The 22,523-nt window shown below is 49.6% G+C and overlaps 1 protein-coding gene across 11 annotated transcripts in view; it reads right to left on the reverse strand.

Moving 5' to 3' along the window:
* ATP11A (ATPase phospholipid transporting 11A) overlaps positions 1 to 22,523 on the reverse strand; it is a 182,992-nt gene that overhangs the window by 74,154 nt on the left and 86,315 nt on the right. For 10 of the 11 annotated variants that reach the window (XM_033177201.1, XM_033177199.1, XM_033177197.1 and 7 more), the window contains exons 1-4: positions 15,245 to 15,337; positions 13,974 to 14,096; positions 2,702 to 2,791; positions 1,459 to 1,539 (exon numbers count right to left, since the gene is read on the reverse strand). In XM_033177201.1, the coding sequence (XP_033033092.1) occupies positions 1,459 to 1,539; positions 2,702 to 2,791; positions 13,974 to 14,096; positions 15,245 to 15,322 (372 nt within the window). In that variant the 5' untranslated portion in view covers positions 15,323 to 15,337. Of the gene's footprint in view, positions 1 to 1,458; positions 1,540 to 2,701; positions 2,792 to 13,973; positions 14,097 to 15,244; positions 15,338 to 22,523 lie in introns of those variants that run through there. The other variant, XM_033177200.1, reaches the window with a different exon arrangement.

Raw genomic sequence — 22,523 nt, forward strand, 5'->3', positions numbered from 1 at the left:
GTGTCACAGACAGCATGGAACGCCCTCACCTCATCTCCAAGATGGGTTCCTGGAAACTGCGACTTTAGGCCTGAGGACACAGAGCAGGTCCCCAAGTAACATCGTTTCCTTCAGCACCATTACCTCGTGAAGTTGATGAGAAAACCTGTCCTCTTGCTTAAAGTCGAAGTTTGCAAGAGCCACTGACACGGAGTGAGGCCTTATCCCACGTAGGGGCTGAACTGCCTGAGTCATGGACAGTGAGTCCTTGGGAAGCATGAGTTTCCCTCATGTTGTTTTCCAGGCAGCGCAGTTCGTCTTGGCTACTGTGCTGTGTCCTGCCCCGCCCCGCAGAGGAGCCACCCATTTCCTTACGGGGTACCCTGGGCTGCCTGAGTCCTTTGCTAACCAATGACAGCCACCATGAACATCCTAGTCCACGTATCCTGGTAGGCACGGCCGGCTCTGGCCTAGTGAAGACACACAGGCCCCAGGTACTGACTACACAGCTGCATGTTTATCATCTGCACCAGCCGGCCCCTGTGTGTCCACATCTCTGCCTGTGTCAGATGTTGCCACCTGCTGTGCTTCGTGGCTCCACCACGCTCCTGCCGGGTGCCCGTGGTGCCTGCCTCACCACGCCCTCTCCAGACTTGCACATCTGAAAGCCAATCTGGTGGGTGTGAAACACAAATGTGCTCAGCAGCATGATTCAGAGCAGCCAAAAAGCGGAAACACCCCAAATGTCCATCCAGAGGAAGTGATCCACACTGCGGGGTGTGCGGCGGACCGTGACTCATTCATCAGATGGAACGAAGCGCTGACGCCTGCTCAGATGCGGAGAAACCTTGAAAACATCGTGCTAAGTGAAAGAGCGAGTCACAAAACACCGCACATGAGCCGTGAGCATGAAATGTTTAGAACCGGCAACTCTACGGTGACAGAAACATGAGTCTCTGCCAGGGATGGAGAGGAGAAAATGGGGAGTGACTGAACATGTGTACGGGAAATCTGGGGGTGATAAAATGGATACATGGAGAGTAAAACTGAGATGTATTCTTCTCCATGTGAGTCACTGGCTTTATTTACCAGGGCTATGAAGGAAAAACAAACAAACAAACAAACAAGAAACACCACCCCGTTTGCCGGAGTCCATAAACAGCACGTTCTGAGGTGGTCAAGACAGTCAAGGATGCGGAAAGGTTAAGTGACTCATCTGAATCAGATCATCCCTGGGTGATCTGGGATGTGAAAACCATAGATTTCTTCCAAATTCACATGGCGACAGAATAGCCACGAAATGACATAGTATCTCTTATTTTGCTTCAAGTATCAACACAGTTATAAAAATGAATTTCTAGAACTTGGTTGAATTTTCCATGAACTAGCTGAAACAAACCAATTACCTCGCTTCAAACAAAAGGCAATTCACATGGCCAAGATGGCGGCTTGCTTCTTTTTCATCTGTAAAATGCTTACCTGTTTGATAGCTGTGACAGTAATGACGAAGAAGAGTGGAAGTCCGCTTGTCACTGGACTTGTGGGTGTATCAATGATCAACTGCAGAAAGACAGAATTGTAAAATCATCTTCAAAAATGCAAATGACTGACTTTAGGCAGGTTAGTTTGCCCTGAGCCAGCACTTCCTATTCACTTTGACTTACTTAAACCCTTTGCTGGCACCTGACTCTGCCCACCACGGGAGACAGCAAGTCAATCATCCTATTTCACTGACTGTTAAAATGAGGGCACCTTTTTTAAATTAAGGAACATGCTCAAGGAAACCACGGGGAGTGGCAGACACAGTCTGAAGTCGGGGCACACCTTGTGTTCATTCATTCCTCGGCTTCAGTGTCACATTTTAATTACGTGATTTGAATAATGTTGGAAAAATTTTAAAAGTCCTTCAATAGTATTTTGTATGATGTAGAAAAATTAGAGGGCTGTTCTTAAAACACACCTGGCACATGGCTCCCTAACTCATACCCCGAGACATTTTTTCCCTCTTTTTTTCTTTAAACTCTCTTTTCATGTGTACTATCTTTGGAGTTTCTTTTTCTTTTCTTTTCTTTTTCTTTTTTTTTTTTTTGAGACAGAGTCTCGCTCTGTCTCCAGGCTGGAATGTAGAGGCACGATCTCAGCTCACTACAACCTCCCACTCCTAGGTCCAAGCGATTCTCCTGCCTCAGTCTCCCGAAGAGCTGGGACTACAGGCGCACGCCACCACGCCCAGCTAATTTTTGTATTTTTAGTAGAGGTGGGGTTTCGCCATGTTGGTCAGGATGGTCCCTATCTCTTGACCTCGTGATCCTCCCTGAGTGCTGGGATTACAGGCGTGAGCCACTGCGCCTGGCCTGGATTTTCTTTAGAACATCCACACACATTCATGAAGAGTAAAGTAAGTGGAACAACGCATTGCTTGGCTGTGAACTTGTCCAAAAGGTAACAAAGCTCTGACTTCCCCTCTGGTACTAGAAGGAAGGGGGCAGGAAAGGCAGTCACCAGCTTAAACCCAAAGTGGCGTTGTGTATGCTAATGTAGCTTGTGTGGATCTCACAGAACCAACACGTTTTGTCCTTCCTTAAGAAAATAAATAAATGAATCGTAGGTGAGGGGCACCACGCCCTTGCGCTTTCATTAGCCATGTGGCAGTTACCTGAGAACAAAATGTCACTTATTTAGATTTATATTTGATGAGATGGAAAACAATGACCAGCCTTACCTGCACCAGAAATATGATAAGGAAATAAAAGTTGGCTACTCTTCTGAATTGTTCAAATAAATTCTTGGGTATAAAGTTCCAAAATGTGTACTGCATAAAAGAAAAACAAACATCCATCATTTAGATCAGATTTTACTCTCGTAGTGTTACTCTAGGCATAGTAAGTAGCACTGGATTTTACAGCACAAAATGTTTAGCTTTAGATATAAAACTCGTAATTCATAATTTAGAGTGTTTGTTGACAGCTAAGACGGCTGAAACCAAGTGTGTACTCTGAAACACGTATGTAAATTACCGAACTCCAAAGAATTCAAGATAAAACGCAAGGTAGCTCAACAACAGTTTGATTATTGAGATGTCTTTTATAAAACGTAAACCTGTGATCATTAACTCAACACATTAGCATTTTACTTCAGTAATTTCTGAATGCATGATCTCTCCTCTGAGTGACAGCATGACAGGCGATGACAGCATGACAGGCGATGACAGCATGACAGGCAATGACAGCGAGCTGTATGGAAGCCTTCACCCAGCTCCAGGCAGCTTCTGAGGCAGAGGTATTTCTTGTCCACAGCCCAGGCACAAGGGCTTTGAGGCCTCAGGGGGAAGGAGAGGAAAAGGAAGCGAAGGAGGGCAGGGAGGGGATGTCGGGGGAGTGAAGTGAAGGAGGGAAGGAGGGGAACGAGGGAAGGAGGGGAACGAGGGAAGGAGGGGAAGAAAGGAGGAAAAGGAGGGTAAGGAGGGTAAGGAGGGCAGGGAGGAAAGGGAGGGGAAGGAGGGAAGGAGGGGAAAGAGGAGAAGGAAGGAGGAAAAGGAAGGAGGAAAAGGAGGGGAAGAAAGGAGGAAAAGGAGGGGAAGGAGAGAAGGAGGGGAAGAAGGAAAAGGAAGGGAAGGAGGGCAGGGAGGGGAAGGAGGAAAGGAGGGGAATGAGGGAAGGAGGGTATGGAGGGGAAGGAGGGGAAGAAAGGAGGAAAGGGAGGGGAAGGAGGAAAGGAGAGGAATGAGGGAAGGAGGGAAGGAGGGGAAGAAGGAAAAGGAAGGGAAGGAGGGCAGGGAGGGGAAGGAGGGAAGGAGGGGAAGGAGGAAAAGGAGGGGAAGGAAGGAGGAAAAGGAGGGAAGGAGGAAAAGGAGGGGACGGAAGGAGGAAAAGGAGGGAAGGAGGGGAGGGCCCAGTCACCACAGCCTCTCCTCTCCACACTTCTCATTTTGCCTCTGTAGCCATTTCATTCAACTTCTGTGTTGAAAACAATGTCCCAGACGTCACAAACCTTCACTGAGTTTGGAAATAGTCTCTAAAATTTCATCTGACATGTTTTAGGCCATAATGAAGACAGTCTACCGAAACCTGAAGGAAGTCCCCCAGCCTGCGCTGCGGCCTCTGCCGTCTGTGTCTGCAACGGTGCTTACTTCAAAACCCCATTCCCAGGGGGGTTCTGGCTCCGGGAAGCCAGAAGTAGTTGTCAAATTCTCACACCAAGAACTTCTTGAATTCTAGGCTCATGAACATAAGTTATTTGCAATTCAATGTAACAACTAAAGCCTGGTATGGTCCTAAACTAATCAACATATTCTGAATTTGCTGTTTACAAATATTTCAGAGGAAATCCACGTGTGTCTTTTAAAACTACTCTGCCTCAAGTTTCCAGTGGCTTAGAGAGTATATAAGGAATTTTCATTTTCTACTCTAATTCACATTTACAAAGTGATTTTATCTTTTATAACAAAGTTCCTTAATGAGGGTAAAAACCGAGTAGTGGTTCCCCCAAATTCATGACAACTATGGCCGTATTTTCAGTTCCCTTCTCAGGAAAAGGGCAAGGGGTGCTCCAGGAGAGTCTCTAGAGTTTTAAAAAAGAAATTAACTTTCCAGGTCCTCCCTAGCTCATCCCGCCCTACCCATCCAAACACGTTTATTTTCCATGTGTTGTTTGATACCAGGTTTTTATGAGATACGTGTTTTGCAAATCTGTTCTCCCAATCAGCGGCTCATATTTTAATTTTCTTAACTGTATTTTGCAAAGCATAAGTTTTTAATCTTCATGAAGTCCAACTTACCAATTTTCCTTTCATGAAGAGTGTTTCTGGTGTTACATCCAAAAATTTGTTGCCAAACCCAAGGTCACCTAGACTTTCTCCTACATTTCTATGAGTTTTATTGTTATACATTTTACATTTAGGTCTATGACTCATTTTGAGTTAATTTTCTTTTTTTTTTTTTTTTGAAGCGGAGTCTCGCTCTGTCGCCCGGACTGGAGTGCAGTGGCCGGATCTCAGCTCACTGCAAGCTCCGCCTCCCGGGTTTACGCCATTCTCCTGCCTCAGCCTCCCAAGTAGCTGGGACTACAGGCGCCCGCCACCTCGCCCGGCTCGTTTTTGTATTTTTAGTAGAGACGGGGTTTCACCGTGTTAGCCAGGATGGTCTCGATCTCCTGACCTCGTGATCCGCCCGTCTCGGCCTCCCAAAGTGCTGGGATTACAGGCTTGAGCCACCGCGCCTGGCCAAGAGTTAATTTTCTTGAACTGTGTATGATCACTGTCTATAGTCACAGTTGCTGGTTGTTTTTTGTTTGTTTGGTTGGTTTTTTTTGCATGTCGTTTTTCTAGAACTATCTGTTGAAAAGAAATAGTGCTTCTCTGTCTGCCCTGAATTGCCTTTGCTCCTTTGTCAAAGATGGGTTGACTATCTGGGTGGATGGGTTGACTATCTGGGTGGACGGGTTGACTATCTGGGTGGACGGGTTGACTATCTGGGTGGATGGGTTGACTCTCTGGTGGATGGGTTGACTGGTGGATGGGTTGACTAGGTGGATGGGTTGACTATCTGGGTGGACGGGTTGACTCTCTGGGTGGACAGGTTGACTCTCTGGGTGGATGGGTTGACTAGGTGGATGGGTTGACTCTCTGGGTGGATGGGTTGACTATCTGGGTGGACGGGTTGACTATCTGGGTGGACGGGTTGACTCTCTGGGTGGACGGGTTGACACTCTGGGTGGACGGGTTGACTCTCTGGGTGGACGGGTTGACTCTCTGGGTGGATGGGTTGACTAGGTGGATGGGTTGACTATCTGGGTCGACGGGTTGACTATCTGGGTGGATTTACTAGGTAGGTCAACTCCCAGGTGCTCTACGATGTTTCATTGATCTATTTGTCTATTCTTACAGCAACACCACACTGTCTGGATTACTACAGTTTTACAGTAAGTCCTAAAGTTGGCTAGTGTCAGTTCTCCAACTTGGTTCTTTAATACTGCAAGGCTATTCTGGGTCTTTTGCCTTTCCACATAAATGTAGAATCAGTTTGTTGGTAGCTACAAAGTAACTTGCTGGGAATTTGATTAGGATTGTATTGAATCTACAGGTCAAAGTGGGAAGAACTGACATCTAAAAAACACGGAGTTTTCCCTTCCATGAAGATGGAACATCTCTCCATTGACTTCAATCTTCTTTAATTTCACTACAGTTTTGTCGTTTTCCTTACCTAGACCTTGTACGTATCCTGTTAGATTTACACCTATGTAATTTGGCGGGTGGGGGGATAAATGTAAATAGTGTTGAGTTTTAAATTTCAAATTCCAACTGTTCATTGCTGGCGTATAGGAAAGTGATTAATTTTTGAATCCTGCAACCATACTATAATCGCCTCTAACATCCAGAAGTTCTCTTGTTATTGTTGGTTCTCTGGGATTTTCTGCATGGGCAATCGTATCACTTGTGAACAAAGATAGTCTTATTCCTTCCTTCCCAATCTGTATGCCTTTTATTCCCATTTCTACTCTTACTGTATTAGCTAGGATTTCCAGTACAATGCTGAATAGGAACAGTGATGAGGGATTCCTTGCCTTTTTTCCAGTCTTAGGGTGACATCATCTAGTTTTTCACCATTAAGTATGATGTTAGCTACAGGACTTTTTGTAGATGCTCTTTACGAAGCTGAGGAAATTCCCCTCTGTTCTTAGTTTGCTGCAGTACGTGAGTGGGTACTGAACTTTGTCAAATTCTTTTACTGCACCTATTGAAAAAATCATGTAAGTTTTCTTTTTTAGCCTGTAAATATTATGGGTTATATTAGTCGATTTTCAAATGTTGGATTAGCCTTGCATACCTAGGATAAACCCACTTGGTCATGATGAGGAAAGAGAAAGACCCTCTCATAGTGTTTCGTATTGTTTTATACTCACAGTATGTGTTTTAAGAAAAAAACAAGTATTATCGTACTGTTCTGGAGGTCAGAAGTTTGCAATGTGTTTCATTGGGTTAAAACTGAAGTATCAGCAGGGCTGGTTCTTTCCTGGAGGCTCCAGGGAGAAACTTTTCTTGCCTTTTCCTGGTTCCTGCAGAGGCTGCCTGCATCCGTTGGTCCCCTTCAACTTCTGAAGCCAGCTGTGGCTTGGACGGTCTCTGTTCTGCCCCCCTCTTCCACTTAACGAGCGCCTCGGTGGTTACTTTTGGCCCGCATGAGTAGTTCTATAATCCCTTCCCTATTTTAGTGTCAGCTGTTTGGCAATCGGGATTCCCTGGCCACGGACACTGACACAGGCAGAGGTTCTGGGGATCAGGATGTGGACCTCTGTGGGAGGCCATCCTTCTGCCTGCCACACTAGGTTTTCTTCATGTGAAGGCAACAAATCGAGAACCAAAAGGCAAGAGCTCTGGATGGAAAAGCAGCCATACAAACTGAGACGGAGTAGAGAACACATGGCTGGCTCTTCACTCCTTTTGCTTCTCATTCAGAAAAAAAGCAAACAAAAACTCCAGATTGCCAATAAAAGTATAGGGACTTTCTTCCTTTACAAATTGAGAATTTGGTAACCCCACCTCAAGATAATTTAGTTACTCTATGAAATTCTGGAAATATTTACTCTTTAGCATACTACGAATCACACAGACTTCAGAGTCGGTGTCAGTCCCCACCTTCGATCCTGGCCCTGCCATTTAAAAACCATGTAAAATTCAGCAAATTATTTAATGATTCTGAGCTCTAGTTTTCTTGTCTATACAACTTGGCAAACATTATACATGTGATCGGTCTTTTTAAATATTTGAGAAAGACATATTTTCTCTCAAATGGGCCATAATGAAAAAGTCAGTTACTGTCCATTAACTTTTAAAGGGACACATTAAAGAAATAGCTTAGCCCACTCATGTGAGGCCAGTCTTACTTTCCAGCACCCAAGTCAACAAACTTATTTAAACATTTCCACAAATTTCTATAATACATCACTCAGTAACAAAGTCACATTAATGAAAAAAAGAGTCTACTTAAAATTCCACCTTTCATTTACTGAAGTACTTTCAGGTGAAAAGTTCATGCTGTCCAGGATCCCTTCCAAAGGACCCTTGGAACTCCAGTGACGGTGTAGGTGCGACAGGCTGGCCACAGGCCGGGAACCGTGGCAGTGGAGATGAGCCACAGAGATTCACAATGCTCCTCTCTACGGTTTTGAAAGTTCCCGTGTTATATGAGGAAGTTTTGGTCATATTTATGAGATAAAATATGATCTGCAATCCTTCCAAACATGCAGATCAACTTCCATCAAGCGTGGAAGGCTGTGCAAACTCATGGTCTTGCCATAATTTTTTTTTTTGTTTTTGAGATGAAGTCTCACTCTGTCACCCAGGCTGGAGTGCAGTGGGGCCATCTCGGCTCACTGCAACCTCCACCTCCCAGGTTCAAGGGATTCCTGTGCCTCAGCCTCCCGAGTAGCTGGCATTACAGGTGTCCCCCATGACGCCCGGCTAATTTTTGTATTTTCAGTAGAGACAGGATTTCACCATGTTGCCCAGGCTGATCTTGAACTCCTGACTTCAGGTGATCCACCTGCCTCAGCCTCCCAAAGTGCTGGGATTACAGGCGTGAGCCACCGTGCCTGACCTGGACTTGCCATATTTGAATGTTACTGTACAGCTTTGGAATTTGAAACCACCTGCACAATTGTTTTATTCTTTTCTTTTCTTGAGACAGGGTCTTACTCTGACTGTCACCCAGGCTGGAGAGTGTTGGCACAATCTCAGCTCACTGCAACCTCTGCCTCCCAGGTTCAAGTGATTCTCCTGCCTCAACCTCCCGAGTAGCTGGGACTACCGGTGCTCACCACCATGCCCAGCTAATTTTTGTATTTTTTGGTAGAGACAGGGTTTCACCATGTTGGCCAGGCTGGTCTAGAACTCCTGACCTTGTGATCAACCCGCCTCAGCCTCCCAAAGTCCTGGGATTACAGGTGTGAGCCACTGCTTTATTCTTGTGTGGCACTGAAGGCTGCAGCCGAGCCCCATGACGCTGTGTAATCTCTGCATTTCACAGAGTAAGTTATTACTGCTGACCATTACTATTGTCAAAAGGAGGGTTATTAATTCCTGGTGACGTCTAACAAGAAAAGTGAAATCCCAATGAACTCATTTAAATGGTCATAACTACACTGATAGAGCAGTACCATCTGGATAAAATAAACTAAAATGAGCATTTTATTCCACACATTAGAGTGAGAAAGCTGACAAGGGTGGTCAGTTATCCTTTGCTCATTGTTGTTGAATTGTAAAAATATAAATATTTGCCTGGGAACACAGTGTAATGTAACGCTGGGCGCTTCAACTGCGATACAATCAGTAGATGTCCTCAATCCTGGGAACTCCTGGCATGAAAAAGCCACAGCATGGAACCAAGGGTTTTCCTCCTACGGGAAATCTGGGAGAACTGAGTGGCCCTCGGCACCCTCTTCACCTCCAAAGACGCCATGCATTTTGCTGAATGACACGGGACAGTCACTCTTTTCATTTCTCACTTGTACGACAGACACCACAGCCAGAGTCCACAGCTGCCCTGGCTCTGATTTTGGCCCTGAGCTGGAACGTCTCACTCGTGTCTGAGCCTCACACTTCTGCCTGCCTCCTGTCCCTTGGGAAGTCAGTCTCTGGTTTTGTGTTACTCGCCAGCAGTGTTGTATGCAAACAGGGAAGAGCATGGCCTCACCTGGCCTGCCTCTGGCCTCTGGCCACGAGACAAATCCGGGCACTGTCCTCTGCCAGCAGCCCGGGCGCCCGCAGGAGCCCCTGAAAGCTGTCTGAAGCCTCAGCTAGTGTTTACCTGATCACGGCTCCAGCACCGCAGGGCCCACCTGACAGTCCTGAAAACGACGGGGACACCGAACACCCATCTGCTTGGGACAACAAGCCACTCGCATGGAAATGAGGTCACTCTTTCATTTGGGAGGCAGGGATGCAAAACACAGAAAATTATGCCAGGACGGTGGATTACTGATGCTGGAAATTCGTGAGCACCCAGAGGGGCTGTTAAGAAAAGTGCCCCTGGACAGGCGCGGTGGCTCACGCCTGTAAACCCAGCACTTCGGGAGGCCAAGACGAGCAAATCACCTGAGGTCAGGAGTTCAAGACCAGACTGGCCAACGATGGCAAAACCCCATCTCTGCTAAAAATATAAAAATCAGCTGGGTGTGGTGATGGGCGCCTCTAGTTCCAGCTACTCGGGAGGCTGAGGCAGGAGAATCACTTGAACCAGGAGGTAGAGGTTGCAGTGAGCCAGGATCGTGGCACTGTACTCCAGCCTGGGTGCAGAGAGAGACTGTCTGAAAACAAAAACAAAAACAAAACAAAAACAAAACAAAACAAAACAAAAGGGTCCCCGGCTCTGTGGAAGGAAGTCCTAGCCCAGTGCCAGACTCCAGGGGTTACGGACTAGTCTCTCCTCTTCTGCGGCCTCAGACACACGACTGAGCTCTAAGCCTCAGCCTCTTCATGAATATGTCGGGAATAATCAGTTTTGGGGGTTCACAGGGGTGTTTAGAAGTTACATGATATAATAAAACACGGAAATCATTTATGCAAATATAAGTCACGAAAACACTGGCTAGCCCTACGAACTGCAGAGGGAATTTTTTCCTCCCCAATTACCAGAAGGGGATTCAGTTTTCTTGACGGCATGGAGGGACAGCACAGGCTAAGCCAAGATTTAATCCTGTAGCCTCCTGTGGGCAAAGCAGGGAACCACGTGAATTCTGTGTCCTGAAGGACAAATCCGGAAGGGGAGGCATGCGGGGATCCATCACTTGCTGGAGTTCAGGATTCCCCACGTGGGGAGTGCAAGCAGGCCTGGGGGAGCTCTGCACAGCACCAGAAGCAGGGAACGGGGCGTGCTGGGCTGTCATTTCGGGTTTCTGACACTGCCCAAGTCTCTCCCCAAGAAGGAAACGGAATTCTATCAATCACCGATCACCAGTAACTGCAGTTCCGTCAAACAGATGAGAAGTTAAAAATAATCCAACGGCATTTTCATCTCGTTACAACTTCTTCCATGACAAAGGCTTTCATCCTTTGATTTCATAAAAGCAAACTTGCTGAGAACAAGCTTCTGTGGTACTCAGAAAGTCTTAACTACTAGCATTTCTTTCTTCTAGGTAGAAATCATTTCCTCCCCGAGCCCAGGAAAACACAGATACACTGTCACAACTGTATTCTCCAAAATCAGCCATAAACGTATGTTTTACAAATTAGACAGCATTTTTTCACACATCCTGAGCTGTTAAATGAAAACAATTGAGTCCTCAAGTCCAGGCTCCAGAATTCCACTTTGGTTTATCTGGATCAAGGTTACTGTCAGGCCCGCTACCTGCCTAGATTCCAGACTCCAGCCTTTCTGAGGGCCTTTCCTTCCTGAGTTCTATTAGCAAAAGAGGTTATGCCAGACGTAATTTTCCCCTGAAATTACACAACCTCATCCACTTGAAACTAAGACTAAGCCACTAATCCCGCCTCTGTGAAGAGCGAAGATCTCAATGCATGGGTGGATTTGAGAGCACAGCCCCCTTCTGTCCTCGGAGGCTGACATGAAAGGCGCCCAAGTGCTCTCCTGGTCCCGCCGCGCCCTCCACCTATGCTCAGATGGCGCTCTTGAGAGCCTGTTGACCCCGGTCTGTGTGTTCCTGCATGAGGGCTTCCTGGTAGGAAGGAGCCTACGGCTTCTAAAAGGCCCTGAAAACCAGCAATAAGCCCACAAAACCCATCCTGACAACCCAGCCACCGCACGGCTTCCCGGATCAGAAACCGAAGAGGCCTCAAGGGGCTCCAGTTCCACAGCGAGCAGCAGAGCGGGGGAAGGGCCCAGCTGAGGGGGAGAGAGGGTAGCACAGAGCCTGGGAGCAGGGCCGGGCGGCGTGAAGCCACCGAGGCCACTGCCTGCGGGGATGTTCGAAACAGACAGTAGGGAAATGACAAAACTTGAATGATACAGCAAAGGGGTCAGGAGTGGGAGGCAGAAATCGCCATGCTCTGTCATCTCCTCCAAAACCGCCACGGGCAATCACAGGAAGCAGTTTCCCGCCAGCGCCTGCCAGGGGGACCAGGACCCTCCTCCAATGCCTGGATCAAGCTCTGCTGCTGCTGCTGGATTCTTCCCTGCGGCCCCACACAGCACCCTCATCTGCAGGTAGAACTAGGCATGTGGGGCTGTCGGGCGAGCTCTGCCCCAGGAATGGAGAAGCCAGCTCCCAGGAGGCGGGCTGGGTGATGCCTTCACAGCCCCCATCCGGCTCAGATGAGCCCCGCTGTGCAGGGGGGGCCACAGTTCCACACGCCCATCACCCATATCCTGGAATCCCGTCCTACAAGTCCACAGTGGCACCACATGTGGACACCTGGGTGCTCCCTGCCTCTCTGTACCTCTGGGCCGCGCAGGCTGAGTTCTAAGAAGTATGTCTGGGATTCGTTTTGGGCTGGAGGGTGGGTGAAGTACATACTAGCTTGGAAACTACCTTCAGTGGGCTCCGCCTGAGACTGTGACATTAAAACTTTATATGTATCACCACTGCAGAGACAATATTTTGGATGTGATTTCTCATCAGTACATTTCTCCTTCCAGGAGTCATGCCTGGGAAACCACCCACAGCACTTACCTGGTTGGGACTTTGTTTTTCAGCATTTGTGTGTCCTGTTTCTAGAGGTTAAAGCTATTAAAATTTTTTTGTAATCCTATAGTTACAAATTAAATAATCCCATAAAAATGCTTTAAAAAGGTGACCTTTTCTGTTGTAAAATATTCTTCAAAAATGTGCAACTCTTCAAGAGCACATAAATAATTAAGAACCACAGGGGTCTACATGCCAGGACACCTGGTGTGGATTAAGCAGATCTCCACAGGGGTCTACACGTCATGACACCCAGTGTGAATTAAGTAGGTCTACACAGAAGTCTACACGTCATGACACCTGGTGTGAATTAAGTAGGTCTACACAGCGGTCTACACGTCAGGATGCCTGGTGTGATTTAAGTAGGTCTACACAGTGGTCTACACGTCAGGATGCCTGGTGTGAATTAAGTAGGTCTACACAGGAGTCTATACATCAGGATGCCCAGTGTGAATTAAGTAGTTCCCCATAGAGGTTTACACATCAGGACACCCAGTGTGAATTACGTAGGTCTCCACAGGGGTCTACACGTCAGGACGCCCAGGGTGAATTAAGTGCATTTGCGTGTGAGGACACATGTGTGAATTGTGGGCCGCCACACGCGTCCCCGTGTGCAGCTCGGCCATGCGTGTGCCTGTGTTTGGCTCATCCATTTTGAAGGACAATGAAGATAAACGGAGTCTGAACACAGGCACACGCGTTCCACATTACCTGGAAAGCACAGTTTACCCCGTGTTTAACGGCGGCAGCTAAATTTCCACCCTATTCTTAAGACCCGTTTCCAGGTCACTCTCTGAACATGGGAAAGGTGTGTGCCCTTCCACACTCCCGTCCGTGGAGAGAAACATGCTTCGTTTAGACGGCGGCACTCTGCTCACGCTTCCTACGCTTTGCCTGGGCTGCACCTCCTGAACAAGCTCAAAGACCTCCCGGGTTCTGCGTCCGGCCTGCGTTTGTTGGCTCTTTCTCCAGGGTGGCTGGTATTGTTTCTACCTCACCGGTGCTGAGACTCTGGCCAGGGTGGCCCACGACAAGCATACGGCCAGACACCTCAGAAGTGGGAGCTGGGTGGGGTTTGGATCCTGGACTTCAGAACTGCGCTGCCTCTGTGACATGGTCGCCCGAGAGTGGAGACACTGTGCTGTGAGCCCTGGCCAGGTGGAAAGCCTTCTGTGGGTGGTCACCGGGAGGGAGAGTGCGGCACCCTTCGTGAGGTCCTGATCCGAAGCCTTTGCTGGCAGTGGCTGGTGGCCATGACAGCAGGGCCAGGAGCAGAGCTGGTCTTTGAAACCGAGAAGCACTAACACCCCCCGGCAACTGCTTTTTAGACACATTATGGACACTCAGACCCGAGTTACCTTGGACGAGACGATCCTGTTGTCTGGGTATCTCTGTGGGATGTAGGCCTCTGCGCCCGGAGGTGGCTCCCTGTGTCCCACGTAGATGGTCCTGCTGTCCACCCAATTCTCTTCTCCTGCACACTGCGGAAAGGAGAGTAGTATTAGGCGGCTGCCTCAAAACCTGCATCAAAGGCTCTTGCCCAGAGTGTCGCCTTGAGGCACGTTCATCGGAACAGAGACTTGTACCTGCTGCTGACAGCCTTGTTCAGGGCTGTGGGGAGACCTGGGCCCCAGGACCGAGCCACCCTGTCTTACGCAGCCCTCCTGGGCCAAGGTCTTCTGGTGAGCACCAGGAGGGTCTGCGCTCCTGTGAGAGCCACACAGTGAACTCCAAAGTTGACTGCCAGTGGCAACAGCTCAGGGCATGTACATAAGAACAGAATGCATGGCCAAATCGTAAGGCTTCCAAAACAGAAGAGACAGTGATGCTGCAAAAGGTCTTTAATGACAGAAAAAAGAAAAACTATGATATTGGGCTAGAAGGCAGGACTCGACTCCAGGGGTGGGGCTTGGACACCAGACCAGATTGAGGACTAATGAAAACAGGGTTGGGGCAGACGCAGCTTTCCATAAGACATGCCCGCGGTATGCCTGTCGGTTTAGCATTGCCATGGCAACAGCCAGGAGCTGCCGCCCCTTTCCATGGCCATGACCTAATTGCCTGGAAGTCACATCCTTCTAGAAATTTCTGCAAAAACCACCCCTTAATCTGCATGCAATTAAACCTGCCCTGAGCTACTCCTCTCTGCCTATGGGGCAGTGCCGCTCTGCAAGGGCAGTCAGGGAGCTGTAGCCCTGCCTCTTCAATAAAGCTGTTTTCTTCCCCCTCCTGCTCCTGCTTGCCCTTAAATTCTTTCCTGGGCAAAGCCAAGAACCCTCCAGGTTCTTGCCCCACTGCAGGGTCACCGGCCCTGCATCTGCACATGTAGAAGAGTCACTCAACCCTTCCGGGTTTCTGCTCAGGAACAGCAAGGCTCTCCTGCAAAGATGACTTGGGCCTGACCATCTCTGTATTACTCAGAACACTGTATTTGGAGGAGTCAAGGAAACAGCTCTGACAAGAAATATTTCAACAATACTCAGGCGGGCCATTTGATGTCAGCACGAAAACCACAAAAATACCTTAGCTCGTAATGAGAAATCCAAATGCCACATCTGAATACGCAGCCCTGGCCATGGCCCCAGCCCACCTCAGAATGCACGGCCCCAGCACATGGCCCTGGACCCACCTCAGAATACATGGTCCTGGAACATGGCCCCAGGCCCGCCTCAGAATACGTGGCCTTAGCATGTGGCTCTTGTCCCATGCCCCACTTCTCTGAAGGAACTGCAAGACACTAGCTTTTCTGGGGCATGAGAAACACAGCTGAAGAGGAAACGGAAGCCTCCTCCGCGAAGGGAACGCTGGTGCGATGGGACAGGAAGGATGAGTGGGCACTGCCATCGAAGGGCTGACCGTTGGCTGCTGGGCCACTCCTCGCCTCAGGTACGGGGACAGTTTCCCACTGGGCTTCTCAACGATGAGGGGGATGCCCGCACTTTCTCAGGGTCCTGGAGCACGAAATGAGGCAACAGGAACACAACATGGCCGGGGGCCTGGCCCAGCACAGATGCCTGTGAACGCTCGGGGCGACTCCTCTCTGTGTGGGCTGCGCCTTGGTGCTTCAGGGAACTCTTGTTTTTTAAACCAAAAAAGGCAGGCAAGGCCTGAACAGTCCGGAGTCCCTGTCTGCGTGGTGCTCTTGCTTATAAACCTCACGCTGGCTGTTTTTGGTCTTGTTTATGTCATCAGCTCCTCTGCTCCTCTAACGTCCTTTCAGAGGAAGCCTTTCCACACTGTCCCACCCAGAACGTCCCGGACAGGAGCTCTGTGAATGTCCGCACATTTGCTGTAATAAAGTCCATCGGCAGGTAATTCACTTCCAATTTCTTTTATCAGGACTCAGCTTTGCAGAACAGTCTAAGTAAAGAGATCACAGCAGTCCCCGTGTGCCCCAACTGTGTTTTCAGAGATGGTTGGCTGAGACTATGAACCAGCGTTTCCACGGGGAGCCAAGGCTTCCACGCTCCTGGGGACAGATGTACACAAGGCAGCCACCAGGCCAGTGAGGAGCACTCCACCCTCACATGAGCCAGAGGCAGTTTTCCCCGGCGCAACCTTGGGTTGTGGCCTCCCCGCGAGCCTGCTGGCCATGCAGTAACTGTCATCCTAGACTCAAAGCCAGGTGGGCAGCGCAGCCCCACTGCCCTGACCACGCCACAATCTGGCTGCCCCTCCCCACAAGGACAGGCCCTCCTCCTCCGAGACTGGGTCTCCCTGCCTGATGTGGGCCTTCCCAGCTGCCTCTATTTTGTGGTGAAGTCAACAAACCTAAGGGATGCAGGGATGTGGACTTTAAAAGCATCTTAAGAGCTTCATAAATAAACTGCTGTCTATAAAGGCTAAGAAAAGTCCCTGGCTCCTTTGTTTTCTCAGAACATAGCCAAACAGATGCTTCTCATTCTCGTGGAATCAGGAAATTGCACTGAATGAGAATATAAGTGAACCAGAAAAAGAGAGAAAAGCATACAGGTATCTTTTAATACAAAAGTGAAAATCCTAGAAACTTTCTTCTAAGCTTCAAAGACAGCAACTGAATTTTAGGAGTGGCCACGAGCCCAGACACTGGCTCTGAAAGCTGAACGCTTTCCTGGAGCCGTGTGGCATCGCCCACACCACGGCGAGCTCACGCTGCCCGGACGCTTCCAGCCAGCAACAAAGGGACCCTGTCTCATGGAGGCACGATCAGGATGAACGGATGAAGTCCACTCCATATTCTCAACAGTGCCGAGCAGACGTTTATCGTTAAATAATTACATCAAAAACAACTCAAATACAGCCCAACAGCGTAGTGGCGTTTACACCGACACAAGTAGGAATGACTATTTTTGTCTGTGCCATGACATCACAAAGTAAGCTGCCTGCCAACACGCAGTGGGCCTTGCCTGGCCAGTGGGCTACTTGCCTGACAGCCTTGTCAGCGTCACAGATACCAGACTGGATGAGGAAAGGACCTAAAGCCATGAGGTCACTCAGACGGCCTCACCCAGGGCATCGGGAAGGTCAGAAACCCAAGTGTCTCTTCGGGTTCACGCTTCAAACCAAAGGGAGCTCTGTGTGTTGTATTCTCCACAAATGTTCACATTTTTTTTTTCAAAGTGAAAGTAAGTTTATTACAAAACTAAACAAATAAAAGAACGGCTACTTTATAGACAGAGCAGCCCACAAACGTTCAAATTCTAGGAAGACTGAACTGACCAAAAGGAACAGAGCCGAAAATATGCTAGACCCCCAGAGGATGTAGACACATCCCAAACGGCGGCCTGGGGACAGGGTGCCCGGTCCCTGCTGCTCACTGGCTCTGTGGCTGCAGCTGCATCACACCGCGTGTCTCTGTCAAATGTCGTCAGCAGCGACATGAAGGGATTAGGAAGGCCAACCTTCGTGGTCCTCCCAGCCCTAAGATTTTGGTTCTCTGTACAGTTAGCAACAAAAACAAACTCAGGAGCTCCAATCATGTAACTTCTGAACCTCACCAGTCTTGAACCCAGGGCCAGACATGCTATGCATAAATGGCGGCACAGACAAAACAGGGTCCCCACCAGGCACAGTGGTTCATGTCTGTAATTCCAGCACTTTGGGAAGCTGAGGCAGGCGGATTGCTTGAGGCCAGGAGTTCAAGACCAGCCTGGCTAACATGGTGAAACTCCATCTCTACTACAAAAAAAAAAAAAAATAGCCGGGCATGGGGGCACCTGTAGTCCTAGCTACTTGGGAGGCTGAGGCAGGAGAATCGCTCGAACCCCAAGGTGGAGGCTGCAGTGACAAGATGGCTCCACTGTTCTCCAGCTTGGACGACAGAGCAAGGCTCCGTCTCAAACAAACAAACAAGCAAACAAACAACGGGGTCACACCACACAGGGTTTTTTTCAGGATTCAGAGTAAAGACACAGGTAGTCAGGAAGCTCTCCAGGGCAAGAGGATGGAGACCCAGCCAGGATCAGCGACACAGCTCAGCCAGCCCCACAGCCAGAGGCTTCCATCAGCAAAGCAAAGCTGAAACCAGGCACCAAACTGTCTGTGTCAAGTAGCAGGTTTCCTAACGACTCCTTAACAACCCATTGTCCAAAGAGCATCAGAAAGCCACGTGGCATGTGCCCTGGAGGGCTGGCATCAAGTTCCAGCTGAAGTAAAAATCTACCCTGTGCTGATGGGACTGACCAGAGGACACAAACTGACCAAGGGAAACATCCTGAGCAACTCCTGGAGTGGCACAAAAAATTCAGTGAGAAGGTTCACAGCTGCACTCTTCAAGGAAGACAAAGGTGGCAGCCTCCAAATGCACGTCCACTGATGAAGGGACACACGGAAGGGAAGGAAGTGCTGACCACACCCACACACGTGGGGCCTGAAAGCATATCCCGCGTGTGAAGCAACACCGTGTTGAGTCCATTCTGATGAAATGCCCAGAAAAGGTGAACGCAGGGACGGGGGCTGCCGGGGGGTGCGGGGGGCTGCCGGGGGCTGGGCGAATAGCTGCCCGGCGGGTGAAAACCTTCTGGGTTGGAGGGAGGTGGTGGGTGCATGACTGAATATTTTCCAGTTGGAACCAATGGATTGCATGCTTTAAAAGGGAGGATTTTAAGGTATGTAAATTATACCTCAGTAAAAATGTTATATTTTCTTTTTAACAAGACAGAGTTTTGTTCTCTTCACCCAGGCTGGAGTGCAGTGGCAAAACCTCGGCTCACTGCAAACTCCACTTCCAGGTTTAAGCAATACTCCTGCCTCAGCTTCCCCAGTAGCTGGGATTACAGGCAAGCACCACCACATCCAGCTAATTTTGTATTTTTAGTAGAAATGGTGTTTCACCACTGTTGGCCAGGCCGGCCTCGAACTCCTGACCTCAGGTGATCCGCCCGCCTCAGCCTCCCAAAGTGCTGGGATGACAGGCGTGAGCCACCGCACCCGTCAGGAAAAGTCATTCCTAGATGTCAGAACTGCTTATCTGTTTCAGTCTTACATGTAAATTCTAGAAACTTAGATATAAAGCTCTTCCTGAAAATTTCCGAGGAAGTGAAAACTATTTACTTTTAAAAAATAATTACTTTTTTTACAGATGGGGTATTGCTGTGCTGTCCCAGCTGCAGCACAGTGGCTATTCACTGCAGTGGCCGTTCACAGGGACAATTAGAGTGCACCGTAGCCTTGAACTCCTGGGCTTAGGCAGTGCTCCCTGTGCAGCCTCCCAAAGCACTGAGATTGCAGGCATGCCACCATGCCCCAAATTACTTCAACTTAAAATGAAAATGTATTTCCAGCTACCTCAGTGTTTTACCAACTCTGAAAAGAGTTACAAGGTTTTGGCCCGGCTGCCATTTCTTACACAGCATAACTGCATGGGAGCTGGAGTGTGCGGGGGCTTTCAAAGCTGCTAACCCCGACCACCTCCTCTCACAGAGCCGCTCAGCTCAGCCAACCTCCGCCAACCGCACCTCACACACTGATGAGAGGCATGTGGAGGCTTCAAGGCCTCAGGGCCTCCGGTGAGCTTTCCGTCCACCATATCAGCTGCTCACCTGGCTGCTAAAAAATACATTTTTGCAAAAGGTATGTGTGGTATGATGCTAACCATGACCATCTGTCTCATTTCCATGACTCACACAGAAGACTGTAGAAGAAGGAACAGGAAGGAGTGCCACAGGGTTGGGAAAACAGGAAAAGGGACCCCAGCGCGCCTTCCAGACAGAGGCGCCCGCACGTGGGCTGTGCCTTCCTTCCAGGCCAGGCCCGGGCCTCCATGCGCGATGCCATGAGAGGACCTCCGAGAGGAACTCCACATCTGGACTTGCGGGAGAAAGAAACAGTGCGTGGCGTGTGGGCAGCACGTGGGGAGGGGTGGCAGGGCCTCCTGGCTGCATGGAGCCCACGGTGGAGGGAGTCTCACATCCCTTCTCCTAATATGTGTGCTCAGGACACAGCCCTGTGCAGCATCCTGGCCGCCTTCCCACCCCCCTTCCAGCGGGAGGGGTCTTCCCAGAGGGGCAGCTGTAACTGTGTAGCACAGGAGTGTCAGAAAAAATGTCACCACAAATCGCAACAATGCAGCTACCTGGGCAGCCTCCGGGGCTCCTTTTCTTAATTATTATTATTATTATTTTCTTTTTCTGAGACAAAGTCTCGCTCTTGTCCCCCAGGCTGGAGTGCAATGGCATGATCTCGGCTCACTGCAACCTCCGCCTCCCAGGTTCAAGCAATTCTCCTGCCTCAGCCTCCCAAGTAGCTGGGATGACAGGCGTGAGCCACCAGGCCTGGCTAATTTCTGTATTTTTAGTAGAGACGGGGTTTCACCATGTTGGCCAGGCTGGTCTTGAACTCCTGGCCTCAGGTGATTCGCTCGCCTTGGCCTCCCAAAGTGCTGGGATTACAGGTGTGAGCCACCGTGCCATCTTAATTATTTTTTATTTTATTTTATTTTTTTTGTTGAGACGGAGTCTCGCTCTGTCGCCCAGGCTGCAGTGCAGTGGCCAGATCTCAGCTCACTGCAAGCTCCGCCTCCCGGGTTTACGCCATTCTCCTGCCTCAGCCTCCCGAGTAGCTGGGACTACAGGCACCCGCCACCTCGCCCGGCTAGTTTTTTTTTTTTTTTTTGTATTTTTTAGTAGAGACGGGGTTTCACCATGTTAGCCAGGATGGTCTCGATCTCCTGACCTCGTGATCCGCCCGTCTCGGCCTCCCAAAGTGCTGGGACTACAGGCTTGAGCCACCGCGCCCGGCCTTTAATTATTTTTTTAAAGATAGTTTTGACATTTGGGATTGATCCACTGCTGCCTGAAAACACACAGTCTTTGTGCACGTGCCTGGCAGTGTTGCTTTCTGACAGGTGCCAGCGCCTGAGCTCGGTGGTGCCTGGCAGTGTGGCTTTCTGACTGGTGCCCAGCACTTGTGTTCAGTGACTGAGGAAAATTTCCCCAAGGAGCAAACGCCCCTGAGGCCACTGCCACGGGAGCATGAACTCTAAACCCACAGTGCAGAGAGGCTCCAGTGGCGAGATGCTGCGTTTCAGAAGATCTATGATGCGACGCTCTCAGTGTGCACCACAGCATGTGGTCAGATATTAATCCCAGGCCAGGAGCTGGAGCCTGTCACCTGACAGGTCATCTCAGCTGGGCGCAGGGGCTCACGCCTGTAATCCCAGCACTTTGGGAGGCCCAGGTGGGTGGATCACCTGAGGTCAGGGGTTTAAGACCAGCCTGGCCAATGCGGTGAAACCTCGTTTCTACTAAAAATACAAAAATTAGGCAGGAGTGGTGACACATGCCTACAGTCCTAGCTACTTGGGAGGCTGAGGCAGGAAGAATGGCTTGAACCTGGGAGGTGGAGGCTGCAGTGAGCCAGGACCATGCCACTGCATTTCTCCCTGGACGACAGAGTGCGACTCTGTCTCAAAAAAAATAAACAAATAAAATAGAATTTACTATTGCTTCCCATTTGACAGAGCGTGACAACAAACCCAGAATCATCGCCACACAGGCCGGAGCGCAGCGTGCAAACTCACCCCCGATCAGTTATCCAGATGGTTCAGGCAGCGTTCAGCGTCACACAGCACAGGGGTGGCACTGGCCTCGCTGGCCCTGTGACCCTCCCCGCAGTTCTCTGTTAATGAAGTGTGGAAGTGAACAGGGCAAGGGAGAGGATGGAGCAGGTAGCATGGAGGAATTTGCTCCAATGCGCCCAGTCTGGGGATGGAAGGAGGGTCTGGCATCTGCCCTGCACTTTTAATCACACACAGGACACACGAGAGGGTCTGTGGGGAACTGCCAAGGATGTGGCCGACTCAGCAGCCCCGGGGCGTGCCTTCATGCAGACGGGCTCACTTTAGGATGAGTCACAGATGTCAACATGAATCCCCATGGAAACAAATGGCGGCCACCGGAACAAGCAGCAGTGGCCACGGACTCCGAGCTGCAGCTTGGCGCCTCCACAGGCTCCCAGGGACTCCAGCCAGGCCAGGAAGGCAGGAAGGAGTCCAGGGAAGAGGCCTCGGAGGGCAGCCATGGGCCTGGTGGGGTGGGGGGGATGCATGGGCTCACGCTTGGGAGGCGCGGCATCCTGTGGGGCTGGCAAGGGGAGGGGGTATCTGCTGTTCTCTGGCTGACCCTAAGTTGGAACTGGGGGCAGAAACTAGGTCGTCGTGAACTAAGCTGCACCCGCCCTGTGCCAGGGCTATGGAGGTGTGGGCTGGGGTTCCCTGGCCACAAATGGCTCAGCCACTGTCCCTCTTCAGGAAGGATGATACCTCTCCAGATACACCCCTCATAGGTGGAGGGGGGCATTATGAAATAATTCAAACATGCAGAAAACTGGAGTAAGGAAATAAATCACCCAGATTTCACAAATGTTAACATTTTTGCTATATTTGTACCAACCAATTTTTTTCTTACAGAAATAAACTTAAAATATAGAGT

The sequence above is a fragment of the Trachypithecus francoisi genome, unplaced genomic scaffold (assembly GCF_009764315.1).
Source record: "Trachypithecus francoisi isolate TF-2019V2 unplaced genomic scaffold, Tfra_2.0 Lachesis_group18, whole genome shotgun sequence".
In the NCBI taxonomy this organism is placed as follows: Eukaryota; Metazoa; Chordata; class Mammalia; order Primates; family Cercopithecidae; genus Trachypithecus; species Trachypithecus francoisi.